The 21,477-nt window shown below is 37.0% G+C and overlaps 2 protein-coding genes across 14 annotated transcripts in view; one reads left to right on the top strand and one right to left on the bottom strand.

The window, feature by feature from the left end:
- Positions 1-3,442: 3,442 nt before the first annotated feature.
- Positions 3,443-18,787, bottom strand: LOC124269477 (vesicle transport protein SFT2B-like). 2 transcript variants are annotated; one of them, XM_046704478.1, is made up of 8 exons: positions 18,637-18,787; positions 15,805-15,891; positions 15,090-15,172; positions 11,599-11,680; positions 9,685-9,720; positions 8,971-9,037; positions 8,905-8,929; positions 3,443-7,652 (listed from the first exon to the last, which is right to left on the bottom strand). In XM_046704478.1, the coding sequence occupies exons 1-8, from the start codon at positions 18,700-18,702 to the stop codon at positions 7,613-7,615; spliced, it is 486 nt and encodes a 161-aa protein (XP_046560434.1). In that variant the 5' UTR covers positions 18,703-18,787; the 3' UTR covers positions 3,443-7,612. The 2 variants fall into 2 exon arrangements, with proteins under 2 accessions (XP_046560434.1, XP_046560435.1); XM_046704479.1 differs by having other exon boundaries at positions 8,859-8,929.
- A 1,968-nt stretch (positions 18,788-20,755) lies between these two features.
- The window catches only part of LOC124269479 (tyrosine-protein phosphatase 10D-like), a 69,587-nt gene continuing 68,865 nt past the window's right edge, over positions 20,756-21,477 (top strand). For 4 of the 12 annotated variants that reach the window (XM_046704480.1, XM_046704481.1, XM_046704482.1 and 1 more), the window contains exon 1: positions 20,756-20,835. In XM_046704480.1, coding sequence (XP_046560436.1) covers positions 20,803-20,835 — 33 coding nt within the window. In that variant the 5' untranslated portion in view covers positions 20,756-20,802. The remainder of the gene's footprint in view (positions 20,836-21,477) is intronic. The other 8 variants (XM_046704485.1, XM_046704483.1, XM_046704487.1 and 5 more) reach the window with 5 other exon arrangements.

Consider the following 21,477-nt stretch of genomic DNA (forward strand, 5'->3'; position numbering starts at 1 on the left):
ATGTGTCAACACAGACGGATTCCCCGACCTAGGCGGGGTATGAACTTTGATGGGCACGATCACATAAACTTACGACCAAAGAATGTTTAGTAATATTACAGAATGGTGATGCATTCACTCCCTTCCATTGGTTCCGCTCGCGGGTGTCAGTGTGTGTTTGTGCATGTACATGCTGTTTTATTGTGGGTGCTAAAACCCAACTTGTGGACATAAGGCATACCACGTAATTTCTCTTTGTACTGAAATATTGACATCGGCGTACCAGATCAATAATTAATCGGATCAAGCATATAGATTGTGGCATCCTGAATAATGCTTATCTGGACATGGCTTCCATTTCAATGTTTCATGTTGCAAATATGTGTGAACCAGTTGTTTCAGTGGTGTAAAAGCCCTAAATAAAGCAAGTCTAGATTTCCTCAGGTTCAGGATCTCTGGTCTCCCTAGGGCTCCTTTTCAATATAAATGGGCTTGTTTGTTACTATCAAAATTATATATATTCAGAGACTAAGCCTTAGTCTACAGTGGTGTGTGCGGGTCATTCTATGGAGAAGGGCAATTTGAGCTTTTGCTCTAAGAAAATTTTATTTGTATTTTTTGCTTTTTTATGTTTTCATGTAAACTACTTTGGTTTGTATGACTGGTATATTGCATCAGCAGAGAAGTTTGGATAAGAATTTTCCATAAAATCTATTGTGACTTTTCACCTTTAAATCAAATTGTCATTACCGCAATGATGCAAAAATACAGATTTTGGAAAATCTAGTCATACATTTTGCTTAAAAACAGCTATGAAATGGAAAGACTTGTTAGGCGTCACATATGTGGCTGTTTGTAATTATATTTGTGCAATGAATGGTCAGTTCTCTAAATTGTTTTGATGCATTTATGATTTTTTGAGTTTTTAGCATGAATGTAAGCATAATAACTGAGGTAACAATAGCTCTTATCTCAAACAGTTATCAGAAAAGGATAAAACAATGAATTCCTTTGAGCCTCCCCTAAGTTAAACAGCTTCAAAGAAATAACTGGTTGTATAATCATAAATAATTCGCACCGTTTTAGTAATGACATTGAAATTGCGGTAGTGACATGCCCTTTGGTAATGACATGGACGTAAACAAATTTAAGAATATAGTTAAACAATATGCTTTTCCAAGTAATTGACTTGTTATAAAACATTAGATTTATGAACATAAAACATTGAGGCTTAATAATTTAATCTTTGTAACCAAAGTTAGCTTCAATTTTCCATGTTATGTTGTTGACAACACGTGGCAGACCCACAGCAAATTGTTTGGTTCTCAAACTTGATAACTTGAAATAACTTTGCTTTAAGAAACAATCAAATATGATTAATGGCATGTTCTTACTTGATTTTACCAATTCAACAAGACATATGTAATATTATTTTTTTATGTTTAACTGTTTTTAAACATATTTTAATACCACTGTGAGACAAAAATGAACAGAATTTGATGTTTGGAGCTTTGTGGTAATGACTGTTGTGCTAATGACATTGTGATGCATTTTTTTAAAATCCTTGTCGTGTAGTCATGTTCTCTAATTCCTAGCACTACACTACAAGATACTTTGTATCATTTAAGACATAACAATGTATCATTTGTTGCATTTTATATGGAATTACCACTGTTATCACATCTGTGGTAGTGACATGTCATCACCGCAACGACAGTTTTTGTTGCGGTAATGACAATTTTGATAAAATTCAACTCTCTTGGTTTTGCATATACTATAAGTTCCTTTAGATATATATTTGTAAAAAGTATTCAAACAGGCATCTCATTAAAAAGACTTAGTTTGATTCACATATACTATAGTTAAATGCATTGCGGTAATGACACACATTAAAATCACTCCCTTCATAATGAAAGAAGAATGATGAATTCCACTCTAAGTCCTATGATATGACATGCTTCCTTTGAGCACATGGTCAGCAATGAGGCCATCTAGTGGAAGCTGATCACAGGGTTTCAAGGGAGACTATCCATATTTTTTTTAGTGCTTATTCTCTGTGTGTTGCGGTAATGACAATATTTTCAGGGACTTTTTTTAAATCTAAATTTTTCAGATTTTTATTTCATATATTCATGTAAATTATGAAATAATTGTACCATTCAATCATATTCTTTACAACTGACCCAAAGATACATAATGATCTTCAATTTAGAAATTTCGACACGAAAAAATGCAAAATAGGTTGGAGGTTGGGACATGCATAAATAACTTGATTGCTCATCTTCGTCTGTAATTTTTGAAAAAAATTCCAAGAATAAAATATCGTTTATTTAGGGATTAGTATGCTTAGTAACATATATCTATAAATAAAAGTAATTTTCAGTAAATTATTTCATGCAATAACAAAATTGAGAGTTGTCAGTGGGGACAGCAAATTGCCATTTTCTGTAGAATGTAGAATGATTCGTGCACCAAAATCGCCATTTTCATCACAAAAAGTAGGCTTTATGTAATTGTCAACCAATTACCTCTGCAGACCCCACATCCCCTGCCCCCAATAAATAGTAAAAGTAATTGAATGTTGATAGTCTACACAGTATGAATATTGCCATCTGCTAGAGTGTCCTCAAGATTGCTGTTCAGTGGATAATCTTTGTATGTGGCTTGTGAATAGTCTTACCTGGCTTTGAGCTTGAAATGGGTTGAAGTAACATAAAATACTGGTCATATTGTAAGGAAAATCATTCAAGGTATTCTTACCTCTGCCATTGTTTCATTTTAATGATAAATGTTAATGTTCAGTGCAACCATTACATGCCCAGCGATGGCAACAGGAAAATCTATTTTCAGCTGAAAACTTAATATTGTGTCATCGAATAGGGGTTCAGAATGATCAATTTGAAATAAATTGGCGGAAATCTGCTGATCAGTGGAAAATTGCCATCCCCCCTGCATGCCAGTAGCTAGAGGGATAGGGTATGCCCTGTGTGTCTGCCATGTTGGAATCAGAGGTGTTGGAAATCCTACTGGGACCCCATTCCACAAAATGATCTTTGTGTGGAGATGATCTTAACTCCCATACTTGAACTGCTTATGACAGTTGTAGCACTAAGATAGATTTGTGGGACGGGTATAAGGTCCCTAAGCTTTTGTTGCTGGTGATCTTTAGTAGGCTTTTTATTGTTTGCTAATATGTTAATATTTTTTAAATGCTCTCATATTCCTTTGTAAATACAAACTGTGATTTTCTGTTACAAGATCCATCAATGACAGGTTGTATATAAAATGCAGGTATAATAAACAAACACTGCCAATGTGGCCAGAGTTAACTTCCTCAAACTACATTCCAAACACTTTTCTCTAATATACACAAAAGAATAATGTAATTGAAAATACATGTACAAGATGTAGACTGGAATCTGTCCTGTGATTCTAGTGTGAATTGAACATACAACAAGACCAATCTTCTGTATTATTTATTACAAATCCCCTGACAGATGAATGAATAATACACATGTAAACAAACTTGCAAAACACATGCATGAAAACATTTACATGATGACATTAACAAGATGACACTAAGGGAAAGAATACAAATGGCTCAAAGATAACTGGCATCATATCTCAGACTACAACTAAACAGTAAGCACCATGGGCACTTTCGTCACAGTTCTTTCGGTCAATCAGCACAATGTGTGTATACCATTCAGATATCTTAATATAGAATGTGTGTTATTTCATGACATGGTACCATGGCCATTCTCAAGATCTCAGTCATGTATGACTTCTAGAAGCTGATCGAAGAAAGTCAGCATGAACAAACCATTCCAAAAGGCCAGCTCAACATTTATAATCATATCATAAGCACCATTTTAACAGACTCCTCAGTAACCTGAACAACAATTCATAATCCATAAATAAATATGGTTTGTAATGAGGAACAGTCTTTCATAACCGCTAGATTGAAGAATACACAAACTATCTACCAACTGGGCTATTAACTGTTTAAAAGAGCTGGTCCTCCAAGAAACTCATTACCATACAAACAAATGAAAAAATCATTCTTGCATTTATTATTTGCATTATGAATATTACAGGTATTCAACGAGAGCTTGATGTGAGTGAGTATGGTTTTACGCCGCTTTTAGCAATATTCCAGCAATATCAAAGCGTGGGACAGCAGCCATGTGCACGGTACATGCAACGATAGCGTGGGACAGCAGCCATGTGCACAGTACATGCAACAATGTGTAAGTGGTGACTACACACTAACTACTGGCTAACAACGAATCAGAATCTGGTGGAATCACTCCCGTAATGTCCACCATTAAGCCGACCTTATTACGAATAATCTACCAATGTTTTAAGATTTCAAGAAAGTTCACTCATGCCTGAACATGTTAATTTGGTGAAATGACCAGTGTAGCTAGGAAACACAAAATATGTTTGGAGAGACCTTAATCAGATAATAACAATCTACTTTAAGAGAAAAAGACTATTTAAGTTTATACATTATACTTCACATCATTTCAAATATTCACTTCTTATGCTGCCATCCGATTTAAAAGGTAACAGACTTATGGCATTTTAAACTATATCAACCACTTTTCAAATACAGAATCTTTTTTGAAAATATACTTTGCAACAATGTCATATAAACAGTATTGGAAGATCTCACATAAAAACTCAAGTATAGAGTTATTGATTCAGCATTTAATATTTGAAAATATACCATCTGAAAATAGTTATAGCACTGAATTGGGAGCACAAAAGGCAACAGAGGTTGGACAGAATATTTGTATTCACCACTGTATAAAAATAAGAATTCACCACAAACTGTCATCCCTGATGCAAAATTATGTTTCAAAATACATGTATTGTGACTTAAAAACCTGAACATGAAGGCAATGTTTTGTGCAGTATGTACATAATTAAACCTCATTAATTATGTGAGTTGAGCATTCTGACTGACTTGATAAATCATGACTTGGTCATATACCAACTTCATATATCTGTCATTGTGTTTACTGTTCATAAAGTTTAACTGTGACTTCTCACAGCAGTTCCAGATTTTTCAATTTCAACCATGTTGACAGGATACAATCTCTTTACATTCAACAATTATTATACCCCTCTGAGCTCTTCCTTTGAAATGTTTGCTTTAGGACTTAGTATTGGGCAGCCATACCAGCTATTGGCCGAAGTGGAAGAGAGTCCAAACATATACTGTTACAAGAACCCTTTGACCTGACAAAAAACAACAGCACATGCTACAACAGAGCTGGAAATATCCCCATACCTGGACGTGACAACATTTATGATGATAAACCAAGATGTAGGAATATCAAGAACATTCAGAAAGGGGTACAGTATCAAACTTTGATTTGTACTCTAGTTTCACAAAGCCTTCTTAAATATAATCTAGAGTGTGTGAGTGAGTGAGTGAGCATGGTTTTAGGCTGCTTTTTAGCCATATTTCTAGCGATATCACAGGACACCAGAAATGGGCTTCACACATTGTGCCCATGCGGGGAATCGAACATGGGTATTCAGTGTGAGGAGCGAACACTTTAAACACTAGGCTACCCCACCAACTATAATCTAGAAGCCTACTGGTAGGTATTGTTTTTTAGTGTGTCTTCATATCAGTTTAACCAGACGAATCAAAGTAAATAGATGAGTGAGGCCTAACACTGCTTGTTCAAAGTCTCAGTTATTACATCAGGTGTATGTGCTTACTGATGAAAGAACATGATTCCCGTCTTAAATGTTTACCACTTGCTAAAAAATACACAAACAGGTGTATGGTGCTGATAAACTAATTACCCCCAGGTAACAAGGGGGGAATGAGGTTGAATCTGGAAACCAAGTATCCTGCTGCACCTAAGGGAAACAACAACCATGGGGAATTGAGTGAGTTTGAGCCATTTTAAGCAAGATTCCAGCAATATAATGACAGGGAAAAACAGAAATGGACTTCACACTTTGTGCCCATGAGGAGAATCGAACCTGCGTACTTGACATGAGGAGCGGTCAGCTGCATGTTCTCACCCAGCAAATGGGATGTATAACAATAGTACAGCCATATGTTTTCACCTTGAGAACTTTGATGAATGGTTTTAGTTGCATACACCAAAATCTACTTAAGACTAAACATTTTGAATTTCGAACACGACGAACCAGACTGACTAAACAATTAAGATGAAAAGGCTCTATTGAATAACACTGACCTCAGTGTTGGTTATGATAAATTTCTTTTTCTTAATTTGCAAGAACCTGAATAATTTTTCAAAGATATAAGTTAAATGGCAGATTTTCAGCTGAGCAGTCTATGTTCAAGAGGAAGAAGCCAGGTCCAAAGACTGCTGCACAGTTTAGTATAGGACTCCATGATATATCTTAATCTACAAGTGAAACTGAGTAACTGAGGAAATTAGAGTAGCAATAAATAACAGATTGATGGACACCATAACATTGAGTTACCTGACAAGAAAAGTGGTATGACATGAATCAAACTTGTTTGTCTGCCAGTATGACATATGTGATTCCTTTGTCTGAAGTGTAAACAGTAAATGAAACACTAAGTACACTGCTAGTGTAGATGCTCTGAACATTTGAACTCGCTGATTTCAGCTAATTTTCCCTTGACTGTGTTTATCATGCACATGGAGCTGAGAAATGCACACATTGTTACTTCCATCACAATGTGATGTTATAATATACATTTCATGACAAGCAAAGATATTTGGCATTTGGTTATTTAGAATTGTTAAGCTATTCAGAGCTACTGATTAATTTGCAACTTTTAAAGCCTAACATCAGAATCGGTGATACTGAAAAGTGTGTCACGTCAAACATTTCTGAACTATCTATAGTGAAAGATCTTGTTTGATGTGAGTGTATCAAGGGACATGAATGGCAGTCTCCAAACAGAATGTGGCTCAGGAAACATAGCCACACAATATGGCAACAATATGTACAATAATAATGTTATGATACACATGGCACAAAGGTTGCATGCACTTCTTGTTCCAACTGATATTGACACCGAGACACAGAAACAACCTGTCACTGTAACAATCTGAATACGTACATACCTGTACCATTAGAAAACATACCACTAAAAAACGACCTTGAAACAGTCAAAACAGAACCATTTTCTTATCATGCATATTATGAACCTACAGTTACCACTGAACACTTTTTTGTTCACTTCTGAAGTTTTTTTTCCATATATGTTTTGATAAAAAGTATTTGATCATATTTCTAACAAGATCCCCAGTGGTAACTAATTTTTAACATTACCTGACCAACAACGCGACAAAGATGAATTCAAGTGAATACTTGTAGTTTGCAATCACTGTGTTCAAGCATTCAATGCATATTGTACATAAATATGGGAAATGTAATAGATTTTTGATGATTTTGTTAATAATTGATTCAGATGACAGGCAACAATAAAAACCTCATGAGTTTCTCTCATGGCTGACAAACAATTACTCAAACAAATGGCAACCCTTCTTAATGTCAGGTACGATGTAGCATTGGAAGAGTCCAGTCAGGATGACGGAAGGACCACTGGATGTTCCATTCAAGCAGAAGGGTCAGTTTGTGTCCAAGACTATTGCAGTGTTCATCCAATGCAACCAGCAAAACATTTCTTGGCAGCATCTCTGTGAAGGAAGAACAGATCCGAGGGATCAAAATTATTATGATGTCCAATGATAAAAATAATCTTATCACGTGGAGTGGTCATAAACTTCACGTAGTTCATGATTTTTATGATTCTGTATTCCATAGCCCATGATCATATATTCATAAGTATAATTTTATCAAATTCTCTTGAATCGACCAGCACAACTTTACCCATTTTCATTTCCTGGACTGTTATTAGCTGAACTGACAGATCAGAACTGTACTAGGCCAGGGCTTCAGACTAGTGTCTGACATCCTTGAAACTTTTGAGATCTATATATGGGAACCACATAGTCCGGGCTCGAAACTTCCACTCGTCCGCATGTATGGACGAGTAAAATTGTTTTTACTACATGTTCTCACCTTGTAATGGGATGTATGACAGGCAGTACAGCTACATGTTCTCACCTTGTAATGGGATGTATGACAGGGAGTACAACTACATGTTCTCACCTTGTAATGGGATGTATGACAGGCAGTACAGCTACATGTTCTCACCTTGTAATGGGATGTATGACAGGGAGTACAACTACATGTTCTCTACCTTGTAATGGGATGTATGACAGGGAGTACAACTACATGCTCTCACCTTGTAATGGGATGTATGACAGGGAGTACAGCTACATGTTCTTACCTTGTAATGGGATGTATGACAGGGAGTACAACTACATGCTCTCACCTTGTAATGGGATGTATGACAGGGAGTACAGCTACATGTTCTCACCTTGTAATAGGATGTATGACAGGGAGTACAACTACACAACTACATGCTCTCACCTTGTAATGGGATGTAAGACAGCGAGTACAACTACATGCTCTCACCTTGTAATGGGATGTATGACAGGGAGTACAGCTACATGTTCTCACCTTGTAATGGGATGTATGACAGGGAGTACAACTACATGCTCTCACCTTGTAATGGGATGTAAGACAGGCAGTACAGCTACATGCTCTCACCTTGTAATGGGATGTATGACAGGCAGTACAGCTACATGTTCTCACCTTACAAATGGGATGTATGACAGGGAGTACAGCTACATGTTCTCACCTTGTAATGGGATGTATGACAGGGAGTACAGCTACATGTTCTCACCTTGTAATGGGATGTAAGACAGGCAGTACAGCTACATGTTCTCACCTTACAAATGGGATGTATGACAGGGAGTACAGCTACATGTTCTCACCTTGCAAATGGGATGTAAGACAGGCAGTACAGCTACATGCTCTCACCTTGCAAATGGGATGTAAGACAGCGGGAATTTTACAGAGTACCAGGTTACCAGCTGTAAGACAGCGAGTACCAGGTTAAGGCAAGGAACTGCAGGATGCAGCACAGGATGGCCAGGGCTGCTCCGTTCTTCAGCTGCAAATCAAACAGGACTTGCTTACCTCTAAATTTCATGAGAATTTGTTATTCTTTTTTAATAAATACATGTAATCATTACAGCATTTACAGCAACTAGTAGTTAATAAAAACTGTGAACCAGTATCCTTAAATATTTTCAAGGTATCATTTAAACAGTTACAAGTTTAATTTAATTTAGCTTAGATTATGAACTTTATGAAGAAATCATATTGTTTTTGATTATTTGTTATCAAGACAGAAAGCATCACATCCAGGTAACACAATCAATTCAAATTGGCGATTTGAAATCGCATCCCTGAACTTATACAATATGTATTTGTTGAGGGCAATTTAGGAAAAATGTACATTAAGAAAAGCAAAATAAGACTTGTTTCTGGTTTAATGACACATTTAGAAAAATCAGGCTTCATGAAACTGGCCTGTTAAATATTTTATTCTGGTGCACACAATCTGTGAGCAACTATCCATGCTGTTGGGGTGTGACGATACACAACCGAGTCACCGAGCTAGAAAACATGAGCCACCACCAACACTGGTTGCCGAGGAATAGTTATAACCTGACTTTTCATTTGGTCAGTGTTTCACAAACTGACACTCAAACAGAATGCTTTCTATTCTAATGGGAAATAGACTCATTTACTTACAGCTGTTGCAAACACTATTGTCAACACAAACATCACCTGAAACAAGAATCAATGCTTGATGACAGTTAACAAATCAATAACAAAGCAATTAATCTATACACATAGAATAACACAGATACTAAAGTGGTTTCGGGAATGTATTATGCTGAATCATACAATAATTTACCAGTTTATCAAAGTATGCTCATTCAATAGTCACACCTAAGTCCTACAACCGTTCTACTTTTTGGTGGTAATTACGCTGAAGGGGTCGTTGTCGAGCACGGGTACTACAGATATGTACCCCTGGCCATAATGAGAATACAGAAACGTACCCTAGGACGATTCCATTTCCATTGTGTCATATTCTTGATCGGAACTGTCATGCTCTTGTATTAGATACATTTGATTGCTTTATGTAAGTAATGAGAATACACAGTAACAGATATTTCGCGATGCATATGAATACCACTCGCAATCAGTTGAACGGGAACAACTACATGCGGTTTCGGTTTTGGATTGAGGAATATGGACTCGTCCACCTTTTAGGGCACCGGGTACGTTTCTGTATTTTGACTTTGTTTAGGGTACATATCTGTACACAGAAGCGTACCTGGGGTACGTATCTGTAGTACCTGTGCCGACAACGACCCCTTCAGCGGTAATTACAGCAAGTACAATACATGCTTGATAACCTTTTCACAAACGCTTCCTAGATATGCTCTTCTATGAATAATTCAGTCAACATGTAAAAAATCCAACCTGTAAAAACATTTAGATGAAAGAAATAGCCTTAATTTGAGCTATTGCTGAACAAAAGTCTAAGACAATTACTGGTCACATCAGAGCAACTTCCCATCCAACCAATCACAGCATCTCTTAATGGATTGGGAAGGTGACAGTCACAAGGTGTTTTCTAATCTTACAACAATAAAAAGGTTAACACAGAATACATTAAAATGGGGTATTCTGAACAACAACCATGACTGATTGTGTCATAATCATCACACATGTCTTGCCTCAATGTGATTTCCATTCGTACAGGTAGATACTGTCAATAGTCTGTGCTAATTACTGCCATACAATCACAGCCTTCTATTAGATATTACAGATTTTCTTTGGTTCAGCTTTCAAATAAATTTTGAACTATCAAAAACTTTCTGAAGTCATGGACTGGAATGGAAGTCACTGGTTTAAAACCAGAACCAATAAAGCTTGAGAAAGCTGCTTTCTGATTGGCTAACAATGAGTGAGTGAGTGAGTGAGTGGGGTTTCACGCAGCTTTTAGCAATATTCCAGCAATATCAAGGCGGGGGGCACCAGAAATGGGCTTCACACAATGTACCAATGTGGGGAATCGAACCGGGTCTTCGGCGTGACGAGCGGACGCTTTAACCACCAGGCTACCCCACCGCCCCGGCTAACAATGACTTCATGTTAGGAACTACATTGGTTGGTCAATATTCACTAAAGGTCGTTCTGACATGATCTGTAATGGAATGTCTTCAGATCTCTGTTTAGCAGTAGGGAGAACTATGATCTCTTTCGACAAACTGCTACAAAAAACCTGAATTTTGATGGTATTCATGTTAATACTGTAACATCTTTCAAGAAAATAGACATTAAAACTTGTAATCACTCACCACATTCTTAAATGTTGCATTTACTTCCTGCATCTTATATACTTTTCACAGAAATCCACAAAACAAGAAGTAAATGGTAACTAGCTTGAAAGTTACATACAAGGAAAGTGTAAACTACGATTGTGACTGTTCCAAGGCTGCAAACAGACTGACATGATCTACTGTATTTCCTCTAATAAGAGCTGGGTCTGGAACATTGTTGAAAAAATAAGCACTCGAGAGCTTATTAGAGGAATACAGAACACTTAATGTCATCTGACACTACTAAAGGGTAACATAAATATCTACATACCAGAACTAAAATAGTTGCAATAATTCTTGTTTTCGCAAACATCTTTTTAAGTTGATTCAAAGGACCCATCAGAAAACATGTACTGCAAACAAATGGGAAAATGAATACAAATAAATGTGCCTAGAAAAGAATTTGGTAACTGAACACATTTGTGCATACACAAAAGGACATTCTAAAATTTTATGGCATGAATGTATACAGTGGTATAAATGTGATAAAATGACAAAGCATGCATTAATTGTTATCATGCACAATATCTAATAAATGAAAATGAACAAACCAAAAACCCAGTTTCTATGACAGTCATAATTATTATCATAAAACTATAAACCACTAGGGAGCAACTAGACAAAGTATAAAACACTTAAGAGTACTGTCAGCTCTAACAGCTTTATCCAAAATATTCTAGGGCTTAAACTTAACACATCTGCTCACATAAGCCTTATAAGATATTGGAAGGAGCAGTGAAATGTTTTTGAGGAGTATTAAACCACATATAATTGGAGAGCAACTCTGCAGATACTTTTAGAGAACTCGTGAAAACATTTATAACTTTTGGACCCCCAGTGGGTGAGTGAGTATGAATTTACTCTTTAGCAATATCACCATGGGGAACAGAAATGAGCTTCACGCATCGTAGCCATGTGGGGAATCAAAGTCAAATCTTCGCCGTGTTGAGCGAACATTTAACCACTAGGCTACACCACTGCCCCAGTTTCTCCAATGCTGAGTAGACCAGGAGGAAGGGGACTTCTGCACAACCTTTTCACTACGTGCCCCCTTCTCTCCCATCACCACTCCCAACTTCCAAGCACACTTTAAAGGGCAAGTGTACACGAAAACATCACGTTTATTTCTTATGTGAACCAAAATGGAATTTTGTAATTAATTATTATCAATGTTTGAAAATATACACTAATTTTTCTTACAATGAAAGTATAACCCGTACTATAAGTGCTGAAATGTTATGCCATTATGAGGCCTCTGTTTGCCGTGCTAAACAGGCCAGAGTTACTGCCCTTTGATTATGACGTAATTGGTGCCAGTTGATTAGACAGGTCTCTTGTCTAGTCCCAAAGCAAAGGATGTAAATACTGACATTAATCACGTAAAAAAAAAAAAGTATGTAAAAGTATGAAAGATGCATTGGAACTGAAAATGTAAACATTAAGATAGATGATCGTGTGAAGTTTAAATTCATAACCTCACCTCGATGAAAATACCAAATGTGTATAATAATGTTGCCGTAAGTATGACATCCTTATCGGGACGCGACTTTCTCAAAATGGCGTGTTCACCGACACGAGTACGCAGAGTATTTGGAAGGAAACTTTCGTTGTTTCAAGCAACCCATGTGCATAAATGTGTCATGTAAGTAATCTGACACATTCTGGTAATCTGCTGGTTGTTATTTTCTTTTTGTTTTCATTGTGACCATGGGTAATAGTCAGAGATGAGGAGAAGTACCGTCATCGTTGAGTGTGAGTTGACATCGTTCATGGCGTCACGTTTTCGGAAAGTGTAATCTTGGAAATAAATGGAATACACCTATTTTTATAATTATCTCTTGCTACGATGCTCTTCCCATGCATGTTCTAAAACTTATGAGCAAGTGTATGCAACGAGTAGGTGAACGGATCTCTCACACTATGAGAAAACGATACACAGTGCAAAATCTGAGATTGGCTTTGTTTACATTTCAAAGAAGTGGTCCTTTCCCAGCACGGCATCTGATATATTTAGCAAGATTTCACCGAGACACTTGGTATTGATGACAAAGACCATTTGTGATATTATTTTGAACTGTACAAGGAATTCAAGGATTCGCGTAAGGAAGATGGTTTTGAAATATAGTTGTGATGTAATGGGCAAAGCATAACTGACATACGTGTGAAGTGATTTGATAAAAGTTCATTTCAATGTTCATGTTTTCAAAAAAACATTCTCAGTGATTCTCGGTTCATCGGCGATGTTTCAAAACGAGCATTTGTGATTCCATCAAACAACAACAGATACCGGTGATCAAAAAAAGTTCCTCCCAGTAAAATTCAACATTTAAAGTAAGACATACTATAAATAACACAAAACACAATGAATGGTGATTCAGTGATGTGTAAAAACTGGCGAGATTTACAATGCATGCAATTTTTGTAAATTTGCCCTACAATGAGCGGATGATATCATAGAAGAAAGAATTTTAACAGAATACAAAACTGTGAATATTGCCTTTTTCTTCGTGATGTATTTGGATATGGCTTCAGCATCAAAATGAAGGTTGAAGAGGAAAAAGACAATACTGTACGATTTATGTAGGAATTAAGTACCAAACCTAGAATGCCGGCACATTCACCGATAGATGTAGTGCATATATGTTTAGTCTTGGTGAAAGAAGATACGGCAGCCGACTCTGGTTGAATGTTGTACAATTTGGTTACGTGGTAACAAGTTTTGTACAATGTATATGTTTTTCCAATTGGATCTGACCACATAGCCAGCTGACAGCCAGGCAACAGCAGGATTAAAACAGTGGCCTGTGCATCGAGACACAAGAACCACTCCTATACCTGCACCACGTGAAATGGATCTAATAAGTTCAAAGAACGTCATTCGTTTATCGGTCGGGCACCAATGACGTCATTTCCAAGGGACATAAGCCATGGTGTATTTATTATGGACATAGAACCCTCGGTTAATGTGGAAAATATTAATCCATATAACGCAAAAAATAAATTGCTTACTTCTGATATCTGTACTGTTTTGGCTATCTAACTACTTGACAAACACTTCTGTGCGAGACAAAAAGGTAAATTTCGACTAAACTTGCCCTTTAAGCACAGTAGAGGAGACTCATACCCACTCTAAATCCATAGAACTAGCAACAGGATCAGAAACTGTTCAAATCTACATACAATTTACAAATGCAACAGGCAGTATTACTTGAGCTAAATCATCCTAATCATGGTATGGAGTAAATAACTGGGTCTGGACCAGACAAACCAACAATGGCATGGAGATAATCACATTACTGATTTACCTGAACCAGGTTTTCTCCTCTTTAACATGTGTAGTTATATTTGCAAGATTTACAAGGAATTTCCATCAGATAACGGAAATTATGCATATGTTAATGAGATTTCATACTTCTATAGTTTTGTCCACATGTCCAAATGATTAATAAAAGTCATGATTATCGTTATATGTTGTTGAGTGCTGCCACCCTGTTGACATCATCACTAACAAGAGCATCAAGCTTCACATTGATAGCAGAATTTGAGACATTGATGACATTATCAAAATTATATGATATAGTTTGAAGCTCTTAATTTTTGTCACGACACATAATATAGGATAAGTCTACCCTGTCAATGAAACTATCCTCATGGAATGTTCAATAAATTTTAAAAATTCAGAATTGAGATGGTCAATAAATGTTAACTTAATCTTTGTGTCACTATCATAATTATCACACATCATCATTTTGTAGAACTTACCTTGATAATGACAGAATGTTGCCAACAGTGTACAAAACAGCAAACATGATCAGACCATTTCTTGCAAATAATAAACAAGTTCCCTGAAAGATAAAATTACTGATGTTGATAAAACCAGGAGGGAGAACACAGTGACAAGCAACAATCTGAAGATTTCTTTCTGGCAGAAGCAGTTCACAATATTCATTATAATGTTTTCTTGAAACACTTTCCCATATACCATGTGTACACAGAATTAAATGAGTGAGTCAGTGAGTAAGGTGGGTTTAAAGACACTTAACAGTGTTATAGCTAAATCACGGCATCTCAGCTAGGTTGGGGAGGAAAAATAGAGTGAGTGAGTGGTTTTACGCCGCTTTTAGCAATATTCCAGCAATATCATGACAGGCGAGACCAGAAAGAGGCTTCACACATTGTACCCATGTAGGGAATCGAACCCAGATCTTCGGCATGATGAGCAAACAATTTAACCACAAGGCTACCCCACCGTCTTGGAGGAAAACTGGAAGTGATACTAGTCTCGTATTTGTACCACATTGGAGAAGCCCACAAGTATTGGAATGATGCTGACAAACATTGAAACATAATCAGGGTGAACACTGACTGAACTCACAATATGGGTAACTTATTCACTAACTCAGTGAACTCAGGAGCCTCAGACAACTAGACTGGAGTATTCTTTTGCAAGTTCAAACGATTTATCCCATCAACTTACCAATGTTGATAACACAACGCCGAGGACAAAGCACACTATGAAGCCTTTTATTCTGGTTGACCAACTTAAGGTAGAGGCATCAGATATCTGCAGAAAGAACAAATAACAATCACCAATGCACCCATGGCAATTTGACACAGCTGCTGATCTGGGACAAATCCACCTTCACTGGCCAGTTACTTAACCCCTTATCAATGCTCATTACATGACCCTATCTTGGTATCTGCTGTATGTCTGAAGAGAAAATTTCCTAAAGGGAACCATTGGAAACTATTAGCAAAAAGTATTTAGATACAAGTTTAGAACGATTTGTTCATGCATAATGTGAAATATAATTAAACCTTATCTTTATTTTCACACAAAATAGTCAGAAAGAAATGCAAACATTTGTGATTTGTGGTGTTATCATGAGTTCTAGATATATTCTGTCATTGTGATGATTAAATAATATATCATATATCTGCAGAATCCGGAACCTAGAACCTTGATCTAGGTATCTTTGATACCAGCCCAACTACTAATGACCATTATAGCTAAAATGCATGGAATTATCATGAAACGGCCCTCCCATTATCAGAATTTTGTGGGCCGCCGCAAATGATATTGGACTGCTCAACCTGAACAACGGGTCACTATCAGTTATGTTGTCAAGTGACGTCATAGAGGGTGCATGGGCTTACTGTTCATTCGACATTAGCTTTGGACTGGCAGATATTCTGGGTCAAACAAGTCAAAGCAACCCGAATTCCCGCTTTGAATAGCGGTAATATTGGCTTACTTGCTCGTGCTAACCTTAACAACTGCACTATTTATATATTAACGTTGTTGTTTGATCAAAACTGAACACTGACATAGTTTGACATGTTGCAGGCTATGTCGAATATCGTCATTTTCTGTTGTGGCGTCACATGAATTGTTCGATGACGTAATTGCATTCGGGCAGTCAACCCCGTCAGAAGTTGGTTTTGAGTAAACTTACAGTCAAATTCCTTCATTGTTTCCTTTTTCTTTTCAACACAAATTTCATGTTTTTTAGCAATAATAATGCTATTTTTGAGGGCATTATCATTTGCAGAAGCCCTCGGTCTTTTTCAACTGCCCTCCTTTGTCAGGCAGTTAATGGAAGACCTTGGGCTTCTGCATATGATAATTCCCTCAAAAATAGCATAACTCTTAAATTAAAACATTGATATAGAAAGCATGTCTTCATCAATTTGGGCAATACATTTTCTCATTACCCCAAGCTCATCATGCCAATGTGAAATGCCCATGTTTAGGGGTGGGTGACCTGTGCCATTAATTTCAGACTCAAACATTAAATGTTGTACATGGTTTAAAAAGGATTTGTATTAATCTTGAACATTTAAATGTTAACATTAGTTTAGGTAATGATGTACATAACAGACTACTCTACTGAAAATGACATCAATTGACACTATGTTCCCTACAATTAGATTACAGTTAAAAAGTTATACTTTCAACATTTCATAATATAAATCATGAACAAATCCAATGGACAGCATAAATGCCAGCACATACAGTTCCATTGGGTTAACATTTAGAAGATTCTGAGACTTTGATACAGCCCATGCGCCACACAGTGGTTTGATGATGATGTAAACAGTGAGTCAGTGACAGAAATTGAAATTGGGGAAATCTTACAAGATGGCAACATTGGAATGTTTGAAATCATTGCAATTATCATATACCAATTCAGGGATTTGGATTGGTTGCAATGTGCTATTTTCGGGATTATTAGTCATTTTCTCAATATAGAATTGGGCCAAAACCTTTGTATCAATAGTAAACTTCAAAATTTTAATGGGCCATTTTGTATTCTAATGTATTATGGCCCCTGCCTTTCCCAATCCCTGCACATTGCAACAGATTTCTGACCATCACCAGAAGATTTAACCTTGGCAGCCTTAGGGATAAGCAGTTCATGTTTCTGACAAAAGCTTAAGATTATACTGAGGTCAAATGTCGGACTCGAACCCTGATCAGCAGATCCTGGTATTCCTAGGGGATGCAATATTTGAATTGCGAGGTTATAGAAACTGCTACCACCCCCTATCCTCTGAAATGTGAAGTAAAATATGTAATATATAAGAATGCTGTTTTAAAATACATCTTTAACTAATCATTTTCCTTGTGTCACATGCTTTGTTATCTTGATTATCTCAAAAACAATTGTAAAACATGTCACTAACTTATAAAAGAAAACAATCCTCAGCACAAGCCATCATTCAAGAATTTATCATTTACAATGTGTGTGTGATGCAATTACCCTCATTATAGCCTGAGTCAGAAGTGACTAAGATCCAGTGACACACACATATATATATATATATGGAGCTACATATTAGATGAACAAAGAGCCTGGGTTGTGTGTCGATGATACGCTGTGTTCATTGATACTCTGCATAGGATATATCTCATCACTAAATTGTGTTTTAGACACACTAACTTGACTGAACTGATATTAAAAACAGTCAATTCTGTAAGTAAATCATTCAACTAAAAGCTTGATCCAAAGGTAATATTATTACATATCGTAATAGACTCTGTAGTCTTTTTCAATGGCCTTAGTCTAAAAACTCAACAGGTTTTCAGATTACAAGTAATCTATTGGACTAGACAAGCCATGTTAATAGTGAAACTGACAAAGTTTCATTTCAGCTGAACAGCAGACATTCTGCCGTATGACTGTGTTCATATTTGCAATTTGTATGCAAGCTGTTGACTTCAAAGGAAGTCTGGTCATTTGGGAGGTGTGACAACAGCGACATCCCGGAAATATGTTATCGTTTCGTTATATTTGAACTTATATACCTGTGTGACGATCCCTTTCTCTTCGTCTTCATCGTCTCCACTCAACGCTTTCTTCAGTTTGTCCATTTTGTTTTGATTATTTGTAGCAAACCTGATCTTGTGACTCACTACAACATGGGTTTGTTGTCAGATTGGCTCCGAAACAGCGCCACCTTTGAACAAAGGGACATAACTATTCAATATTGCTTGCTGTCCACTAGAAATAGGCCGTTTCAGTGTCATGCGTTTCCAGTCTCTGACAACTATAAATTTGTGACATTAAAGATTTAAATCATCCACACATTGGATACCAATACAGCACAAGAACATTATAATTTGGTATGTATATAAATCTCGCAAACGTTTACTGATGGCGTTCAGGTCAGTATGTCCGTGTGTGCGTACTATGTGCGCGGTGCGTGTGAGTACGTTCTCATACTATGTCTTCTCTTTTAACTAGGGCTTCAACGAGTCCATTTTTTTGGACTCGAGTACTCGAAGGGTGAGACTCGACTCGGACCCGAGTACTCGAAATTCATACCTTTCAAACAAACGATAGCGTAACCGGCATGACGTGTGTTCCCATCACACAAGTGAACACTTACTTCTTTCCAACTTCATATCATCATGTTACTAACATTTCCCATTGGTCAGAATCAGTATTTGGATGTTTACTTGACAAACGTTTTTTTTCTTCGTACTTCTTGTACTGCCTGCAAAACGCAGTGAGATACCGCACAGGCGGCATTTGGTTATTTTGCTCTTTTCACTATCCAGATCAAGATACGCCCATTTATTTGATTTTTTTTATCTTTCTCCATGTCTATCAATTGTCTATCAAGATAGTTACCTAATCATTTTAAAAAGTGAAAACTCAAACCATGTATAATATTTACTCTCATCTGCAGACTTGTAGCAACTAATGCCATACAGCCACACCGTGTGAGGAGTAAACTATTTAATCTAGGTGTTAATAAAAACATCATCAGACGGGTTAAAGAATTCAGGGTACATAGAACTCAGTGTGTCAGTGCCAATGGCTATCAATTTTCTTTTCTCTCAACCTCTACTGGAGCTCCACATGGCTGTGTTCCTTCATCCGTACTCTTCGTTTTGTATACCAATGACTGTTACTTGTCAATATATGACTTGTTCACTGTGAAATTCGCAGGTGACGCCACTATTACTGGCCTAATTTCTGATTCTGAACATTATTATCGTCAAGGCATTGACTAAACCGTAATGACCTTTATTCAAAGTGTGTTGACCTACAATTTTCTATGTTGGTATGGGGATCTGTCTCATCGCAACAAAAACAAACTTTTCAAAATTGTTAATACTGCTTGCAAAATTTCTGGAGTGTCTTTCGAGTGTACTCCATTTATCTATGAGCGCCAGATTGTCAAAAAGGGAGCTAAAATTAGATTTGATAGTTGATATATTTGATCTCAACATTTTGAACTACTTCCTTCTGGACGCTGCTGACGATTACCTTCCCTCAAAACAAACAGAGCTCGACAGTCTTTCATACCATTAAGTATTCGTGAATGCAACAAATATTTTGAATCACCATCATGTGATTAGAACTAGAATTATTCAGCCTCTTTACCTATGTGGTTAATTGAATTATATCATGTCAGTTTTATTTATAAATAGCATTCGTTTTGAGCATGTGATTATTGTGTATATTTTTGTGAACTGTGTATATATTCATTTTGAGACAGTTTGGATGTATAAGAATTTCTTCCGGGATAATAAAGTTATATCTTATCTTAATATTAGACGTTAACGGCCGCTCATGCTAAGCACATGGCAGACAGTCTGTCAACGTCAAATAATCCAAGTTATCTACCCTTCTTTTCGAGTCCTCGAGTCCTTGAAAATGGACTCGAGTCCAGCTAGACCCGACTCGTCCTCGAGTACTCGAGTACCCGTGGAAGCCCTACTTTTAACGCATGAAACAGTTCTGTTTCACCTCCATGAGGTAGTGAGTTTAGTGAACAGAATGTAGCTATTCAAAGCCACATCATATTCTGTTTCCGCTTCATTATCAGCAAATACATTCATGTAAAATATTTCCTGTTGCACACTGTACTTTGATTCGTCAACTGTGATGTTTTTAACCTGTGACAGTTAAAGAGAGTAAAGATTGGAATAAGTCGGGGACATCAGAAGAACTCCTGCAGAATGTCCTTAAAATGGATATGTGTCACTATGTGTGTGAGTATTTTGATATATATTAAATCCATCTTAATCATTCTGTTGAAAATGTATATCTTCATTGATTTGAAAATAAATCTAAAAGGTGTGATTGAATATGTAACCGCGAAAATGTCACTGTTTGGTAATAAATCAAGGCAGGGCCGGATACAGCTTTTTGAGAAAGGGGGGTGCACACTATTGAGAAAGGAGGGGTGCACACTTCATTTTCACGAGAGTCCACCCCCCTCTGGATCCGCCCATGCATCAAGGGATATAGAACATAATAACTGCCAGTAACAGAACATAAACGTCAAGTAACGATGAATCATTAATGAGTAGTTGACAGTAATTTCCAGTCACGACGTACCACATGAGTCCATGGAGTGATGTAACTTTAAACGCATCAGAAACATTGTATCTGGACATGTGACAATGGCGGAGCAGGCTCGGTGACAGAGCCAGCAGAACGTTCACATCGCGGTCGTGCAGTTCCATGTTTGGTAAAGAGCTTGCCGTCTCCTGCCATGTCCTGCCCAGTCCACGCCACCTTGCAATGAGGATAGGGGTCGAGTAAACCTGTGTGAGGATAAAACTTGGTGTTGAGTTATTCATATGGTATGCCAGAGTGCCAGCACGTGAATAACTTAACACCAAGTTTTA

The sequence above is a fragment of the Haliotis rubra genome, unplaced genomic scaffold (assembly GCF_003918875.1).
Source record: "Haliotis rubra isolate DU_JTF1 unplaced genomic scaffold, ASM391887v1 Scf145, whole genome shotgun sequence".
In the NCBI taxonomy this organism is placed as follows: domain Eukaryota; kingdom Metazoa; phylum Mollusca; class Gastropoda; order Lepetellida; family Haliotidae; genus Haliotis; species Haliotis rubra.